Source organism: Centrocercus urophasianus, unplaced genomic scaffold, assembly GCF_019232065.1.
Source record: "Centrocercus urophasianus isolate 14NV4802_14NV808 unplaced genomic scaffold, USGS_Curo_1.0 seq_1, whole genome shotgun sequence".
Taxonomy (NCBI): Eukaryota; Metazoa; Chordata; class Aves; order Galliformes; family Phasianidae; genus Centrocercus; species Centrocercus urophasianus.
Window position 1 is genome coordinate 655,571 of NW_024884141.1, and position 19,212 is coordinate 674,782.

At 37.9% G+C, this 19,212-nt stretch overlaps 1 protein-coding gene across 1 annotated transcript in view; it reads left to right on the plus strand.

Moving 5' to 3' along the window:
• Positions 1 to 11,778: 11,778 nt before the first annotated feature.
• DLG2 (discs large MAGUK scaffold protein 2) overlaps positions 11,779 to 19,212 on the plus strand; it is a 730,880-nt gene continuing 723,446 nt past the window's right edge. The window contains exon 1 of the mRNA XM_042839962.1: positions 11,779 to 11,937. Coding sequence (XP_042695896.1) covers positions 11,818 to 11,937 — 120 coding nt within the window. The 5' untranslated portion in view covers positions 11,779 to 11,817. The remainder of the gene's footprint in view (positions 11,938 to 19,212) is intronic.

Genomic DNA, 19,212 nt, shown 5'->3' on the forward strand with positions numbered 1-19,212 from the left:
AAGGTCAGGCCCCATTTCTACCATCAAGTAAACAGCTTTTGATAGAGGAAGACACAAATAAATGCATTCACATGGGAAAAAATACTTTGGGAAACGCTGTAGGTGGTAGAGCAGAAAACTGAACACTGTAGGTGGTAGAGCACTAAGATTCAATGAGCATGAAGATGTGTTTGCTCAGATTATGGAAATCAAATATTTCAGATCAGTGTCTAAAAATGACTTTGAAATATTAACTGCTCTTACTTTTTTGTCACCCAAGACTTTCAGACTGAATACTCACACAGCATATCCTTTCTAAAGAGTAAGGTGATTTGCAGTGCAGCTGCAACAAACCAAGGATTGGAAGTTGTAGTAAGAATGTTGACATCCTGAGAGTGATTACTGGGAACAACACCATAAATACCAGTTTGCAGATGAGTAAACTGAGGGAAAGACATGCTTTCCACCCCTGTCAAGCTGAGCAATCCTGAGAGCTGTAGCTCCCAATGTAGGCTCATACTGCTGTCATCTTGTCTTCTAGCACAGCAAAATAACATTCTAATTTACACTATTTGCTATGCAATAACGAATAAACGAATAATCCTTGTAGTAGAAGCCAGGAAATGAAAAGTAAATTGAGATCTACTTTGGTTTCAATTTTTTCCTGGTTCTAGTAATACAAAAAAAGGATTTATCTATTCATACTTTTTAAGGAAGTATAAAGGCACAAAGTGCTTTACGCATAAACTTTAATTTTCATTCTGATTTTAACATTTTGCACTTAATTTTGTGCTAATTATCTGAAAAAAAAATAATCAGAGATGACGTTAGATCTATAAGATCCGTGGTAATAGGAATATGTTGCCATAGACACATCTGTTCAATATGACACCAGAATACTGCTGCATAAAGAAACCAACTAAAGTTGAATTTCACAATGCTCTGAAATTATGCACTTGTGAAAATTTAATTATAGCTCTTTCAGTGAAGCGGTGGTCCTGTGATGTTGATTCTGAAATATTCAACAAGCTATTTCAGTGCTCAGGGCTGTCAAATGACAGGAAACCTAATGTATCAGGAAGTACTGAGAAATGTATAAAAGTTTTAATTATAGCAAGTGGCCAACATTTCTGAGCTTAGCTTGAGCACAGCTTAATTTTGAGTTTTACAGTTTCATTTATAGCTTCAGAATTTCTGCATGTCTTACAAAAATCCATCTTGTAAATTGGCATGAAATTCTACTATTTATAGAAAACATAGGGGAAGAAGTAGAGAACAATGAAAAGCTGAAGTATGAGATGACAGCTTTCTGGTTCAGGCAGTAACAACTGGAGAGTTGAAAACTTTCTTACGTTGTTGCAGGCTTTTGCTTTTTTTGGTGTGGCTAAGCAAGAAGATATTTGGGCCAGAAGGCCTGGGCTATCATCTAGCTTAGCTTCCTGACCAGAGTTCCTCAGAAATCAGTAGGCTGCAATCATCTGCCTATTTGGTGCATTTTGTGGTTCCGCTTGCTTTTCCAGGAACATTATGTACAGCAGCAGCATCCATTAATAAGTAGATTTCCAAAACAGTGTTTAGAGAGATACATTTTTATCATTAAAAAGGGTAAACGTTCACACCAACCATGGAATTTCAATTCTCATTACCTTATTACATCACAGGCTTTGCGAGGAACCAACAGACTTCAAAGGTTGGGTGATGAACTGCGTTACAGTATTGGTTTGGTAGAGAATGAAAGAAAGCCCTTCTTATGGTGCATGGTTTTTAAATTTATTTATTTCCCTCATTTCTCTCTCTTCAGAATCAAATAAAAAATTAAAAAATAGTAGAAATAAAAAATCCACAGCTCTATTACATTTCTCCAGCTCACAACAGATTAACTCACATGCATTCTTCTATTTTCTGGATATAAGTCCCCTCTCACAACAGATCCTCTCTATCCTTCTGTCTACTGATAAGAGAAAAATCTTACAGTCCAGTTTGGCTTGTATTGCTGACTCACTCTTGGTGACTCCACAAGAGTGGTGACACCACTCTTGGTGGTCTTTCCTCAATTCCGACTGACAAGTATAAGCAGGAATAACTTCTGTTCACCTGCCCTTCAAACATACTTCCATTAGAGATCAACACAGTGCATATATCATTGAAATCAGGACTAAACTCGGTGAGAAATCACTCCTAGTTTATATGCTTTCCATAATTTTTTCAGCATTTAGAACGATAGAGTCATAGAATGATAGAATCATGTCCACTGTGCCCATTAAACCACATCCTTCAGGTGCCACATCTCCACGGTTCTTGAACATCTCCAGGAATGGTGACTCTACTACCTCCCTGGGCAGACTGTTCCAATGGCTCACCACTCTTTCTCAGAAGAGATTTTTCCTAATATCTAACTTGAAACTCCCCTTGTGCAACTTAAAGCCATAAGTGTGATTTACATATAATCTCAATACCATAACATGTATATTAACGTTCTCTTTGTACTCTAAAGAGAATTAATAAAGTTAATTGAAATTAACGAGGTGATATTGCCTTCAGTAGAGGTAAAATTTTACACATTTTATATCATGTTTTATTTCAATTTTATGTATTATTTTGGCCAATTCTCATATTTTATAGGACTGTCAATCTTTATGACTGCTAGAATTTAAAACATTGCTACTACTATAATTGGCAGTAGATTCCATATTTGTTTCCCTGAGAGATTTGATGTTACTTTTGGTTAATGTGCAAAATGGAACATGCTTTAAGTTCTTTGGGTCAAGGGGAGTGCTATTTGTAAAACTATTTAGCTAAAGTATTAAGGGAACAGAAAATTTTCCTCTTAGATAAACATGGCTCTAGTCAATTGATATTCTGCTGTCAGCATGCATGTCTCATTCGGTCTTGTCCTCCATGTAAAAGAGATATTGACCCTGTGTACTGCTCTGAGAAAATAACTGTATATATATGTATTAACTAAATGTTTATAGACAGCCCCATAGCCACAGAGATTGCCAGAGCTTCTAGCTTCTATAAATGGTAAGAGAAACAGAACTAAAGTCAGCTTGTGAAATATCATCAAATTATAGCAGTAATTTGCATTCTGTAAGATATTTCAACTGAATACATTCTCTGAATTTATCTGGTCTTCTCTTCAAGTGACTCAAGGGAATACTGAAGTGAGAAGAAGGCATCACTAGAAGAAATTTGCAAGGGTTGGTATTTTAAAGGGAAACTCGTACTAATTGGAAATAGTAGATTCAGTTAAATAACATCAGTGCAATAAATTCTTAAATTCTTAAATTCTTAAATCCCTTCCAACCCAAACCATTCTATGATTCTGTGATTCTATGATTTTGAATTTCTAGACTCATTTTGTTGATGAAATCCTTTAGTTTGGTGTTGTCATTTACATTTGCTTTACAATACTAAACTAGTATTATATATTAATATTCTACATATGTTTATATGGTCCGAATTTTTCTTTGTGGACGCTGATGGGCATGTCTATGGACATTGCCAAATTTTGGCTTTCTTTGCCAAATTCTCTGCAACTCTAGTCATTGAATAATCTGGTGTCCAATGGACTATAATCATGCCTTGTCTAAGGCATTTGCTGTAATGTGTTTTTTTTTTTTGAACACAGACAACAAAACTGTGGCAATAGTGGTTCAGTCAGTACCTGTTGGATGTCACTGCAGTGTAAAAAAAAAAAAAAAAAGGAATGATCCCATTGGTTGGAGACTAACTGCTGAGATAGGCTTTATCAGTATCAATTTTCAGAAACAGTGACTGAGATGCTCAAGATTAACAGTGGTTACGAAAACATTGATCAGGTGGGCATGATCTTGAGGATGTAGTTACTTGCAGTTCAAGAGTACTTTTTGTTTCAGGAATCTTACTTGGTCTTTCTAGGAAAGAGGATATCATTCACCTTATTTTAGCAATTTAGAAATAATGTTGCAATTGGTGTGTAGGAAGAATAGGGGAATGCAGCAGAAAGAAGGGGAAGAAATAAGCATGAGCAGTAAGATATTTCAACTCTTGAGCTCTTCTCATTATGCTCATACATATGTGAAAATCAACCTCTTAATGATTCCAAAAAGTTGATTGTTGTATGCAGTTATATCTATGTATTTATAAGTATGTGTGCGTATATCAGCTTTTATACATATGTATCTCTGAGGCACCATTTTCAGTGCTTTAAAACTCATTCTGAGTACTTAGTGGAGCTAAGTAAAATTGCATCACATCTGCTATATGACAGTAATAGCAGAGTAGTATAAGTCTACGAATGACCAAAGATGATGGAGAATGGAATCTTTTTTCCAAGATGATGGAGAATGGAATCTTTTTTCCAAAGACACTAGCATTCCTGGATGCCATACTTCATGGAAGTTAATTTATGGCCATCAACAGTGGTAATGGAGTAACAAACAGAAAAACTGAGTTAAAGACAGAGCTGAATTGTGCTGTTTTTGAGAAAGACACAAGCTTTAAGAATTTACTTTAATTTGTGTTTAAAAACTGAAACAGGTCTTTCTGGACAAATAGAAGAGAAATATAGCTGAACATATTTTGACTTGGTACCAAAAAGAGGAGCAGAGATAAGAAATGGAATCACTGGTAAAACTCTTAAAATTTCCATAAAACTCCCTCAGTCTTGGGAGTTTTTTTGCTGATGTTATAGTTTCTACTAAGATAATTTTTTAAGTCTTAGTTTGGGGATTATTTTTAAGATTTGGATAATTCTAGAGGAAAAAGTTTTTAAGTATCTGGGTTGGCAGAGTGTCTTCAAATGATGAAGTCACAGCTCTCAGCTGAGATACATATATAGCATGCATCACTGACTTTCATGCAGACAAGTTGCTGACAGACATTTTTATAACTATTTATATATATATTTATATATAACTATATATATAATTATATTTATATTAGGTGTACAGTTATTCGTAGGTAATATGGATACCTCTTTTAAGCACACTTTTTTTGAATTCCATAGAAGTCACAATTTCTATTTGTAAAAGCTCTAATTAGCTCTATCTGCATATATTTACCTACGGAAACTCATTAGTCCGCATCTCTAAGTGAATTCTCTCCACTAAGATGTTTTTCCCTCTTCATTAAGGAAATAATCATATTCTTCATGTAATGTACTTATTGTACAGATTCTTTTTTAAAGTAAGAAAAGTATTATATTAGATACAGAGTCATAGTATCATAGAATGGTTTGGGCTGGAAGGGACCTTGAAGATCATGTAGTTCCAGCCCCCTGCTATAGGGAGGGACATCTCCCTCTATACCAGGTTGCTCAAAGCCCCATCCTGCCTGGAGTTGAATGCTTCCAGGGAGGAGGCACTCACAACCTCATTGTGCTGCCTGTTCCAGCGTGTCACCACCCTCACAGTAAAGAATGTCTTCTTAATGTGCAGTCTAAATCTACCCTCCTCCAGTTAAAAGCCGTTTCCCCTCATCCTGTCACTACATGTCCTTTTAAAATGTCCTTCCCCAGCTCTCTTGAAAGCCCCTTCAAGTTCTGGAAGACCTCTATAAGATCCCCCAGAGCCTTCTGTTCTCCAGGCTGAAAAGCCCCAGGTCTCTCAGGTTACGCCCATACTGGAGAAGCTCCTCTCATCATCTTTGTGTCCCTCCTCTGGACCCGCTCCAACAGCTCCATGTCCTTGTGTGTGGGACTCCAGAACTGGATGCAGTACACCAGGTGAGGTACAATGAGAGTGGAGTAGAGGGGCAGAATCACCTCCCTTGACCTGCTGGTCACACTTCTCTTGATGCAACCCAGGATACAGTTGGCCTTCTGGGCTGCACGTGCCCTGCTGGCTCATGTTGAGTTCTTCATCAACCGACATCCCCAGAAATTACATTATTAAACAACTGCATTATATATTTATTATTTATTGAGCCCAATATTTTGCTTTTGATTTCTAAGGCTACTTTTTCAGAAGCCCTAGAATCTTGAATCCTGATGTAAAACCATTAAAACAGTAAACAACTGTTTAAACACATATTCAAAATAAGGCATTTTATCTATTTGATTGGAATTCTAGCTGTGGTTTATTTATGTATTTAGCTAATAACTGCTGTCAACTGAATGAAGAGGAACAGTTACAGCATGGCTAGTGAATATCCATCATTGCACTCTCCAGGTATTGTGAAATCTGTCACTATGATGTATAATGAAAATACTAGCTACACCAATGAAGACTAAAAGTGTGTTTTCATGAAAACATACGTTACTTGCAGTATTACAACATTTTATATCATATTTTTCAATCTAACAATAGGTTTCCTTTCAATAGTTTCCTCCACTAAAATCACAATGCAGAAAGCAAAATCCGGGGTGTTTTGACAAATACAGGTTTTTATGAAGTACAGTGCAAAATTAAGTTGTTGTTATGGAAATCTACAATAAGAACTTTATTTACTCATTTTATCATACAATAATTTCCTGGACAAAAACTGTTGGAGGTTTATTTTTAAGTATTGTAATAAATGCTGTTGAACTTTGGAGGTTCATTCCTCCTTCATTCATGCTGTTACCATGGAAATATGCATTTTATGCTTAAATGAATTAGCTTAGCTCATAAATTACAGTTCATAAATTATAAAAGTAAAATGTTAATTCATAATTGGGGGGGGTGATAGCAAATCAAGAAAAGAGAGAAATAATTTTCCCCAACTTCCATTCTCCCTAAGTTTTACAAACAATCATAATAATAGTTTTGTTTTGTTTTAAGGGAAAAAAAAGCATACGCCTCTAATCATCTTAGCATTTCACCTTGTTTTTACATCTATCCACACAGTCTTAGGCAATGTATATCAATTATAAAGGCCAACTACCACGTATATTAATTTCTGTAGGAAGTAGCAGTGAAGAATCTCCGTTTCCTCTTTCACTCTTGGTATCCTGTCTCTCACTTTTCAGACATGCATAACCGTATATACCTGTGAATTCATGCATTTATATATAATACAGAATAAATGGCAATCTGTGTACATATGTTGCTATCAAGGTGACAGTCTTACCCTACAAAGGTGAAAGTTTAAAATGGACAGTGCCTAGATGACAAGGTTTTAATATGTATTTCCTCTTGCAGTGCTTAACAGCTGAAGACTTCAGGGCTTCATATCTTTCCTGTTCTTTCACTGGTCTTTATGACACCTCTCAGTAGTTGGAAATTTAAAAGACATTCAAGACAGAGCAGGTGCTTTTGGCTAAATTCATCTCATTTGGAAAAAAGGTGGTACCTTTCTGTTAATCTTCAAGGAAATATTCTCATAACAAGAATAAGGGCCCAGTTAAAGCAAATATATGACACTAAGAAACTGAGGTATAGATAAATGAAAAGTGAGGTGGATTGGGAACTGGTGACTGGCAGAGCTTAGAGGATCCGCAGCAGCAGCACAGAGTTTGGTTGGAGGCCTATAACTAGCAGTGATCTCCAGGAGTCAGTGCTGGGTCAGATCTTGTTCAACATCTTCATCAGTGTCCTGGATTAAAGGATATAGTCCACCCTGTGCAAGGGTGGAAGCTGTGGCTTCAGTTAAATGAGCCCAGGGGAAGATCTTTGCTATTTACTGGCCTGAAAAAGAGGAAGAAAATTTGACTCAGCAACTTTTCCTTCAGAATGCCGGGGTGCCAGAGAGATGTTTACAATACTGGCAAGGGGAGTTTGCTTCAGCCTTTTTTTTTTGTTTCTGAAAGTTTAAAGATTTTCAGAGCTCAAAATGCTGATTTAGTTCCTCTGTCTGTTACATTTTACTAAATTTACTGTTGCGTTTAGAAAGGAAAGCCTAAGAAAATGTTCTTGCAAGTTGTAGCTTTTGATCCAGAGTCTCCTTTCTTTATGTGTTTCCAGGTGCCCCGTAGGCTCAATCCACTCTAGAAGTCAGCTGTATTTTTCTGTCTTAAACGATTGACCCTACAGCACCCAAGACCTGTGGTCTGTATCAGTGCTTTCTTTACTATTCCATCCCCAGATGCAGAGATTTTTAGCATAATGAACTACCTGTAGGTGTGGAAAATCACATTTTCATGACAGTTTAAAATCTTGGAAATGGGGAAAGGAGTAAAATCCTTGCAATTTAAAGCTCGTGTGCTGAAATCAGATGTATTTAATCAATACAGGGCTAGAGTCCTGCATGGGTGGTATCACTGCAGTGTGCAAAAGCAGGGTGTGATAGAGCATGACTGTAGCCATGGTGCCATGGCTGCACCAGCATCACTGCAAAGAGAGAGAGAAATGCACCCATCATTGCAGGAAGATTTTAAAAAGCATTTTATAATGTTTACCAACAAATGTGCTGCTTAAGTGTAGTGAGGCACTTTGCACTGGGGTGCAAACACTGGAGAGCATCACTTTCTTCAGCATACTGAAGAAGTCTACTCTTTTTATTGTTCCTCTCCTCTAAAATATTCCTGTTTCCACAGCGCCTGGGAACAACCTCGAAAATTATTAGATTGCCAAGGATGAAAATATTATTCTCCAGTACAGTTTGTTTTTCTGTGACGTCTTCCACGTACTGTTTTCTTTGTCCTTGAATAACACTGTATCACAATGGGGAACCTTGGCTACAGTATCAGCATATAATGGCAATACGCCATCTCTACTACTACTGCTACTACTACTGCTACTGCTACTGCTACTGCTACTAGTTCCTATCACTCTTCTTTGGGCAGTGACAGTGCTTTTTCATTCTGCTGCCACTGAATTGCAGCTATAGGCCTGTCCCCACCTCACTTGCCCTCGTGTCCTCCTGAGATCAAGGCCCATCAGGGCAGCACAGGCTTCTGCTCCCTTTGAAGCTCCACAGACAGCAGGATTCCCTTGCAAGTGCTGCCTTTTACCCTTCTTTGGCACAGGAGTATAAAGAAAGGTGAAATTTGACAGCTCAAGATAAAGGCTCCAGCGGTTTCTGTCATCTAAGAATATTGAGGTCGTGAGTCGGATCTTTTTAAAGAGGGTGTGTAGAGTGGCTCTTTTGGACTACTGTCTCGCTAATGTTTTCATGCCTGACCTATATTTTCTTTCTAATGGAGTAACCTCTTTCATCCATGGGGTTCTTCCCTGTAGTCTCCTGTTTAAAGAGGACCTGAGCACCTGAAATGCTATTTCTGGCAAGTCTGGCAAGCTCGGGCAAGGTTGTTCCTATCTCACTGTTATCGCCAGTGTGTCAAGGGCAGAAAATAGCACCAATATGTGATGCTTTTGAGCAGCTACTAGTCATAATAAAATGCTGCATGTTCCTTGATGAGAACGCTGCCTTTAAACATTAGACTGCTTCAATACTCTATGTTTTGGCAGGTGAGCAAATCCTTCAGGGCTCTGCTTTTGTACATTACCTGAAGTAGCCCCTGCTAAAAGTGTTAAGTTGGTCTGCTATCAAAGTAATACCTAGCTGGCTTGTACAGAGGTTTCAATTTTTCATCAAATTCTCAAATGCCCCATGGTTATTATAGGAGGCATGGCTGGGAGTCTTCCCTTTTCACTGGTATGGTGTCATGAGGGCCAGGCTCTGTAATTTCCTAGATAACTTCTTCTCCCAGACAGTTAGAAGTCATGAGAGATTATCCTGAGTGAAGACCCTGGGACTGCATTACTTCTTGTTTTCCTAAATGTATCTGAAGTCTTTTATACAGGTTACCGCTTGGGAGTCATATAGTTACACAGCTCTGCTTTCTATTTGTCAGATCCCCATTTTCCTCACATTGGGTTTGTTTGCCTAAATACAAAAACATCAACTTTTTAGAATCATGAAGTAGAAAGTTATTTTGCTGACTGAAACCCTGCATAATTCCTTTGGCAGAAAAGAGACTTGAATTTGATTTTCACATGCAGCCACATGTTTGCCTGAGTCTTGTCTCGCTGTTCGGGACCGTGTATCTATTCATCTTTGCTTTTTGAATTGCATTTCTCCAGTGGATCACAATTCCCCAAGATCTGTGATATTTTTTTTCCAGTGACTTGGATACTAAATTTTATTCATTAATGTACTGTACAGCAAAATACACCATGATGTCTTTCTCTTCACTTGAAGACAGTCAGAAAAATCCATCAATTAATTCTTCCGTGCCTTTGCAGAGCAATATATTGCTCTGTTTTAGCTTACTGGGTGGATTATGAACTCTCATAACTTTGGGATATCCTGGTTTTTTGAACTGTGGCACATAGACCCCAGTTTAATTACTAATAGAAGCTGCAGAATTAGATTTAAGAAGAGGGTTCGTCTCTTTTGTTCTGGAAGTCATTGCTTGTGCCAAAGACAGTTGTGATTACTAATTACTTAATTTGTATGACAGATGGAGCCGGGGATCAAATTAAGTAGCTGACTTAGAATACATCATAGAGCAGTATCTAGCTCCAAACACGGCTGCTTTTTTTCATTCCTAAAAAAAGGCACAAACAATGACAGGCTAAAAATAGCTGTTCGCTTGGAGTTGACGACAGTTTCTGAGAGCTTGTCTTTGGGAAGATGTTGGAAAAAACCCTGCCGTCTCTCCCCCTCCCCCCGCTTTTCTTCTTTCAGTGCACATCCTTCTGTTTAAGCTTCTTCACCTCATTGCCCACAAAAGATACCCACCGACTTTGATAGGACTTCAGTATTTCTGCAGGTTTCCGGGGGTTTATGTAAAGCATTATTTAAAGAAATCCGGAAAGTCACTGCAGATATTTCTATTAAGTTACGCTTATCCTACACAAATTGCTCTGTGCTGATGGAGAAGGAGGTAGCAAAGCCTTTTCCACTCTTTGCCTCCCACAGTATCTGCTGCGGTGAAAAAAAAAAAGCTCTTCTCAGATTTTATTCCTGAAGGCTGCTTCATAATCCAGTACGAATATCGGTGGTTCCCAGTGCTGTAAACAAAGAGTTGAGTCCCTGCATTCCAGTAAACAATCAGTTAACGTGTAGCATCCCAGCAGCTGACAGGAGTAAAAGAAGTGGTTTGATCTTATTTTTGTGCATGTGAATTAAAGCTTTGCCTTCTGGCTAGGTTCTGAGTTCCCTCCTTCTGGAAGATATCTCAGCATTTTAAATTCAGAATATGTAGTTACAAATGTGAGGGCACAGCCATCTCCAGGATTTTTCTGCTTTGATTTTAATTTTCCCTCTGTGTTTCTAATCCCAGAAAGAAAGCCAGTGGTTTGGAACCGATGTCCAGAGTCTCAGCTTGGAGCACAATGCAATTCAGGATCTTTAGAAGTAGTCCACTGCATTTTTATTAAATGAGAGTGAAGGAGTAGGTGGGACTTTTTATTTAAAAATAGATTAGCACAGGGGACTGAACTTGCATTTGAGGAAACGTTAATAAGGCAGCCAGCCATTGTCCTTAATCAGAGACAGTATTTGTAAGTAGAACATGTTGAATCTGTCATGATTGATGACGTTGTCTTTCTTAAAAGGGATGCTGCATCTTTAACAAGACCGGACAGAAACAGTGCAGAATCTACAGTAAATTTCAGAATTGGCAGAGAAACCTTTATTCATTTCCCATGTATAACGTTTGTAAAATATTGAAAAGAAGACATCAAAGCCAGGGGGAAATATAAGCAACTTGCTGCTTACATTTTAATTCCTCACCTTTCCCCTCTGGGTGAGTTCCCCCTCCTTTTTCCCCCCGAATTTAAAATGCTGGAAGGAAAAGCAACTGAGGTCCAAGTTTCAGCTGCTGAATTCTCTGCTAATTGAAATTACTGGGCATCTTGCTATATATAGTCGACGAAGAGCTATGTAGCTTTCACTCAGTGCCTTCAAGACATGTCTTTTTGTAGTCAGAAAAACAGAGATCAATGCATTTTCAAACTGACAGAGGGAACGGATGCTCCTTAGTAGCACATGCTCGGGATCGTGTGTGTACCGTTTGTGCAGAGCAGAGACGCTGAATACTGGTCCATATGCTCCTTGTTTACTGCAATGTTTTTTGCATGTTACTGTGCACTCCGGACTAATGTGAAGGTAAGAGGAGACGAGACAACAATTTGGCAGGAATGTACATGTAAAACCAGCTGCAGAAAATGTCTACCTTGTCTTGCTGAGTACTTTGGAATTGCTGGCTGAACAAGCATATTATTACAGGTGGTTGTGGAGGCTTTGTTTTATCGTTGTCTGTATTGCTAAAGCATAGAAGCATGTTTTAATTTTGCAGCATAGTGACCTTCAGTTTTTAACTGCTTGCTGCTCAGGTTCTGAGCTTGTATATCTGATAAACATGTTTTGCTACTGTCCAGGTAGGCCAGAGACAAGAAGCCAAAGGCTGTTTGTGCAAAGCTACATAGCCTTATATATAGGATAAGAATTCCTATACTGTGGTCCCCATGCATCCCCCAGGTGATGCTGCTTGCATGCTTTCTTGTTGATTACTTGTCTGGGAATCGGGGTCTCGTTGCTGCTCCTGGTTTTGCATTTGTGTCCCGGTTTGTTTCTAACTGAAAACAAAATGCATACAAACAAATTATAAGCAATGTTCTAAGAAATAAACAAGAGATCATTACTGCAAAGTGTTACAGAAAATGCCAGCTGGCAGCACTGGTCTCGCAGTAACTATGAACCAGCGTTTGTCACTCATGTCAGCATTTGCTTGTTCTGTTAATTAGTGTCAGAACTTCAATATGAGTCGCTGAATGTATTACCTTCTCTGAGAGTAGGACAATATTAGCAGACAGGATCATTGGCGTTGAATTGAGCTCTAAGCCAAGCTGTGGGCCAGCTGTGGGAATCTAGTTGCATAATTTAGATGAATTACAATCCTCAGTCAACATATTGGGGAGCTACTTTCAGCTTTCTGGCTTTTTCAAGTTCAAATGAGTGTGTCAAATGATGGATAAACTGATTTGCCTGGAGAAATACTTCTTAAGGATATTTTGCTTTTAAACTGCTTTTAGCTTGCCCCTGAATTAAAGTGAGTTTTCTGTATTTGCACTTGGTTTGATAATAATGAAGTTCATATTTTATTATTAGCTTAAAATAATTGTATTGATATTTAATTAAAAAGATATTTTGTATTAGAAGCTCTTATTCTAAGAATCTGCTTCTGTGGTTGTGGTCAAAGTCTGTGCTGCTGGTTGCTGTACTGAATTGCTAAGCTTTCATATTTTATTACTTTCTAATTAACTTCTGCAGTTCACTTTTTTGCATCTCTTCTGAGGAGTAAAGGGGAAAATATTTTCTTTGAATATTCAGATAGCAAGCTGAGAAAAAAAGCTGAGAAAAAATTATTTAAAACTTAATGATGTTCTGTCTTAAAATACAGCCATTGTCCTTATGCTTTTCCTATGTTTTAGGCAGGTGGGTAAATCATATCCACATTATAAGCCCGGTGTTTTTTGCAGCAAATTGTCAATAAAGAAATATTTTGAGACCAATTGTTCTTTGTTGCTCCTTCTGTCCCTAAGCTGCAGTACTTTGCTGAAGGTGTTCTGCTAAAGTGGGTCTGTTGTTCAGCAGTGATTTGTCAGTCTAAATAAGAATAGGTACAGGAGAAATTTCAACGTAACTATTTTCACCTTAAGTTCCATAAGATACCTTTATCAGTAAGTACCACTGCAGCTGTGAGGAGCCCCATGAGTTTCACTTCTGAAATGCTTTTGCTTCCAATCATGAACACTGAAGAAAGTGAAAGGTTTGTGCTAGTCCAAGTCTGCTGATTGTTTGAATAAGAATATGAATATGAATAAGAAGAAAATCTTCCGCTTTCGCTGTTAAATGTCTCTGCAATAATTGTTTGAGATGCAGTATAAACATACTGACTGTTATTTACATGGTGTTGTTCTAAGGACATTGTCCTCAGTTGTTTAAATTTCATCCAACCCATCTGTTTCCTGTATATACATTGGTCAACTGCTTTCCAGGCTATGCACTGGGGTATAACAACGTAGGAGAGTTTTGCACACCCCCTGGAGGGATACTACCCAAGTATGGCAGTGCCACTCGCATCTTCAGTAATTCCTATGCCCATTTTCTGGCATAAAAAATTACTTACTAAATAGAAGTTTATATAAAGGTACTTCCCATGCCCGGTCATTCTAAAATGCATTGCAGAACTCTGTTGCTTTTAACTTAGTTGGCATTAACATAAGCCACAGCTTTATGGGTGGCCAAAATAAATGAAATACATTATAAAACATCTGTTTCTAGTTTTATTTTTTCCCCTTTTAAACGGGTGGAAAAATCTCAGTGGTTCTCAAATATTTTAGTCTTTAAGTCATAAGATAGAATTAAACTTTAAGTACAGGCTGTAACAGGAAATAGATTTGCTTGCCCTGGAAAGAGAAAAAGAAAAAGCAATTGGGTCTGTTTCTGATGGCAGCTGCGTTTTATGGCTTAAGAGAAAGCAGATTTTTCAAGTTCAAGGTAGGACTCTTGCTTCTTGTTTGCCCATATGAACTTGGTTGGCATATGCAGACTTGAAAAAAGAGCTCTACTTCATGCATTCTTGGTTGAATTCTGTGTTTGCAGTTAACTGAAGAACAGTACAGACCATGAAATTGTACCTTCCTATGTGAAGAACTGATTTTTTTTTTCTGCCTGAGCAGAAGCAAAGACAGTAGTTTCAAAAGAGGAAGACGTCTGAGAAGTTCTGGGCAAATGTCTTTCTCTGTCAGAATTTCTGTAGACCCACACTTTAACAATTAAATTCAGTTTAAATTTTTTTTTAAAAAAAAAAAAAGAGAGAATCTAACTACTGCTCACCATTGCCTGTTTGCTAGATGCAACACCATTGAATTTCTGTCTTTTTAACTGATCTCTTTCTTGCTCTCATATCTGCACAGTCTTGCACCTTAGTGGAAGGTAGCACAAATGAGCACAGAAGCCAGTGAATTAAAAACTAAAAGCAGTGCCTTCAAGATCAGAAGTGCTCTTGTATAAATGTGCAGCATGTCTGAAAAGGTGCTGTCCCCCTCTCTGATTGCTGTATTTGCAGTATGACTGTGGCAGGGGGCTGCCCAATGACAGATACCTGCAGCTGTGCTTGTGTCCATGGCGTATTGGAAAATGCTTTCTGTATTTACATGCAAGTGATTATTACTGGTTGCCACTAAAAACTTTCTGTTCTTGGCTTAGATAAGCGTTTCAAATTCCCTCAGTATTAGCAGTATTTCTTGTAAAAATACGGGAAACATTGCAAATATTTAGGTTGCACAGCCTGAGACAAACTCAAAAAACCTTTATGGATCAGGGTCTTGTTTTTCTTAAAAGTTTGCAGGAGATTTTCCTTCCCCTTCCCCTGGTGAACTGTATGTGTAGTTCTTGCATTTTATTGTGGATCTGGGATGCTATTTCTGGATGACAGATTGAGGGTCTTATGGGAAGCACATCTGCTTCTACTGGGAGCCTGGGAAGTGGAGCTGATGTCTTTCATTGGTACAGTAGTGTGGGACACAATGTGAGCACTGGATTTTCTCACTTAGAAGCACCTCATTCTCAGCAGCAGCCAGCAGAGAACTTTGAGGCCAACAGAACTTAAAGATTGGAGGTCTTTGTTATGGATTCAGATCCATACCCTTTCTGAGATATCAAAGGTTTCTCAGGAGGTTCAGATTTAGTTCAGTAGGAGTTTAAGGCACCTCACAGAACTGACCTCCTGCCTGAACACTGGGTTGACCAAGTGCCTTTCTTTGTTCTGGCTGCGAACTTTGGGACACAGTGATGGTGACAGTATTTCACATATGCACCCTTTTATCTCCTGTGCTTCGGCTAGAAGCACACTGGGTCAAACAGTAACCATGATATGATTGATAACTGAAATTTTGACTCCAAAGTGTCCCTTTTTGAGTATTTCAGGTGATGATGAGGACCTGTTGGAGAACATAGCATAGCTTAAGTCCATGGAGGATGCTGGAAGTTGCCATCCTTTGATCACTTTAGCTTTCTCTGTTCTCTTGTCCCACCCACATTTCAAAAACATAAGTTATTATCTTAACTGAGGAGTTTCCAGTTGCAGTGTTAGCTTGTGGATTAAGTAATAAAGGCAGAAGAATTGTAGTACTAAATAGCAGAGTGTTTCATCACCAAAAGCTGTAAAACATCACAAAAGCCAGCTCAGCTACCAACTTCTGTCCACACTTCTACACCTAGCTGTAACTCTTCCATTCCCTGTACACTTTAATGATGTAGCTACTTAAGTAAGTTGTGTAGATCACATACCTCACCACCTGTACCAAGAATTGCTTTGGTCCTCCAAAGGAAAAGACTTTCTGAATGTTTCAGACTTGAGCCTGTATTGCCACAGCATGTTCTTATGCAGTATTGTATTTGCATATGGAAGATAGATTCTGGAATTTATAAAGAAATCAAAGGGATTTGGACTTACAGCTCTCTCAGACTTTCAAATATAGTGCCTGTTCTCTTATGCATATTTTTCTTCCTCAAGTCTTCCACCACACACCATCCTCTATGAAGTGAGGAACAGTTCAGAAGTCACACAAATGGCTTTGATACAAGATTGTAAAAGGAGTAAACAAGAAAGACTGTTTTCTCACTTTCCCTATTTTAATTAAGAATAGACTCTTAAACCGCTCTACTCAGAAGTTTTTGAATCATTCCTTTTGTCTTATGATGAAGTCTGACATGGTCTGGCCCAGTGTTCTCATAGGTGAATAGTAGTAACTACAAATCAGGTGGCAGGTCAAAGCACAGTTCCTCTAGTACTGGACACCAAGATGAAATTTAGGTTATTGCTAGAAAGCAAATAAATTTGGTGTAGAACTTCTACCTCATTTGGTTTGGAGATAAGGCAAAGGATAGTATCATGAATGTTGTGAATATTTGGCTCAATTTCTCTAATATATCTTCTTATCTGACAATAAAATATCTGCCTAGACTATAAAATAAGCAACATTGTGAACTTTATAAGGGATTTGTTTAACAGTTGTGGAATCTGACCTTGAGAGCTAAAAACTTTGCACTGCTATAATTCTTTTGTTAAATAAAGGCAGAATATTAGGGAAGAGGTAACTCATTGCAAGAAAGGTTTACTTGTCTCTTGGACATGCTTCTACAAAGAGAACTCTCTCAAAAAATACAACTGTATTAGCACCACAGCATTTATTTCTTTTGGTAGTTTGCTGCATCTGTTATTAAAATATACTGTTGCTGCCCACTCTTAAAGGCAGAAAGATAAAGTTCTCATTTATAGCCCACTTTTTGCAATCACATCTGAGAAGCTAATAGGAGTTTTGGTAAATAAAAAAATCTGAATTAAGTCTCATATAATTCACATAGTAGTTCTTTCTGAATAAGAAATACATCATTTGAATCCTTAAGATTGATTTCCCACTTCTGAAATCAGCCTTGCCCAGATTTGCAAGCATTTATAATACCTAAGTATGTACTTTAACACTGTTCATCCTCAAGTGTTGATTTACGACACATGGTCATAACAAGTAATGAATGAAAGCAGTAATAAATTAAAAACAGAGCAGCAGTTCTGGTTTTCTAGATAGAGTGGAACTTTACCTAGCCTATATGCCAGAATAATATTCTCTTAAAGGTCATTATAAATAAGTGAATTGGTACAGAGATGCTAAGGTGCAGACCACAGTGTAAGGAGTTATTTCCACTGCTAAGGCCAAATCCTTTATGAACACGAAGCAAATATGAGTGTTGTGCTATGGTGATATAGGATACTTACTTAAAGTTAGAAGGGTTAGCCATAAAAATATTGTCTGGAATATACAGAAGCTGTTGTTAATTCAGAAATTTCTGGATACTGCTAGTACCAACAAAAATATTTTGTATCTTCCATTCTAATGTGGGCTCATTAGAGCTTATCTGATGTGCTACTCTTATCAGAGATATATAACCGGCCTTTCTGTTGGAGAAGAATTGAAAAGATCTAGGACTGTAAACATAAATTTGGTGGGGTTTTAAGATATGCAAGTAACTATAATAACATGTCTATATCTGACAATTTTATGTTTATATGAAAGTGATGAAAAATGAAATGCTCTAGTCTTAAATCAACACTGATAGCATTGCTCTGGGTACTAAAGATACCAGTGCCTGTTTGACACTATGTTTGTGGAGATATTAGATCAACAATCTTGACAACAATGCTGCATGCGAAATGTTGGTCTCAGGCAAAAGTAAGGTTTTCTTTCTCTTGTGAGTCCTACCACCTTGATGAGAAAAAAATGCAAAAGATCGTTAAGCAGGAATGAATGGAGCTGATAATAACCAGCAAAAATTAGAGGCTGCCAAACAATGTGTCGCGGTTATCTCCTAACTACACACGCTTTCAATTTCATCTTTCTTCTGTCCCATTTGCTCATGCTAAGTTAGACAAGATAGTCCAGGTTCTGTGATTGAATGGAATGTTGCATTTTCCAGAGCTAATCTTCAAACATGTGTCCTCTCTTGTTGCTACTGGTTGTGGGTGTATATTGGAAATGTTGAGGTGTTTTGTTCATATCTGGCCCCCCACGTTTTTGGAATGGGGGGAAAGTGTGAAATGATTGTACCTGGTTTGGGAGGGGGAAACCTTCACCATCTTCCTTTCATGGTAAATTTACAGACAGAGAGAGAGGAGATTGTCTTTCAGAAGAAGAGAAGACATAGTAGAAGAGAAGAATTGGTATTTTTTCAGTTGTGGATGCACACTGGGGAAATGAACTCTGGAGCGCATTCAGACAGTCTGTATTCCACCTGTGTCCCTAAAACAAAATAATGACTAATACAGAAACTCCATAGCAATAATAATAAAAAATTATTAAAAGCATTGCCATCACTGTTTTCTCAGAGGTAGCTGATATTTCCCTATGTGTCTCCAGAGAGATCTGAGCACATGAAATAGTATAAATCCTCCTGATAGCTGTGCAGCTTCCAGAGTTCTTCTGAAAAGACAAGTAGAACGGAGTCCAAATCCCAGAAAATCAAACCAAAGAAACCTGAGCATAAGCTTTTTTTGTTTTAGTCTCACTTCCAACGAAGATGTGAAATTTTCAAATTTCAAACTGAAATCTTTGAAGAGAAGTAATTGGAAAGGCTCACCTTCTTCTGATAGCACAGAGGATCATTAAAACCTTAGGAAAGGAGGATTAACCGTAGAAGTAAAACTCAGACAAACATTTTCATCCAACTTGCAGGACAGGTGAAGAAAATACGACATTTACTTCACACGTATCTGCTGAAATTTTGGACAGGATTCTCAGCCTGCTCCAGATCTGCTTTCAAAACTTCATTTTTCATTTGCAAACAAGAATCACTGGCCAAGTTTTCAAGTTCGACAGAATA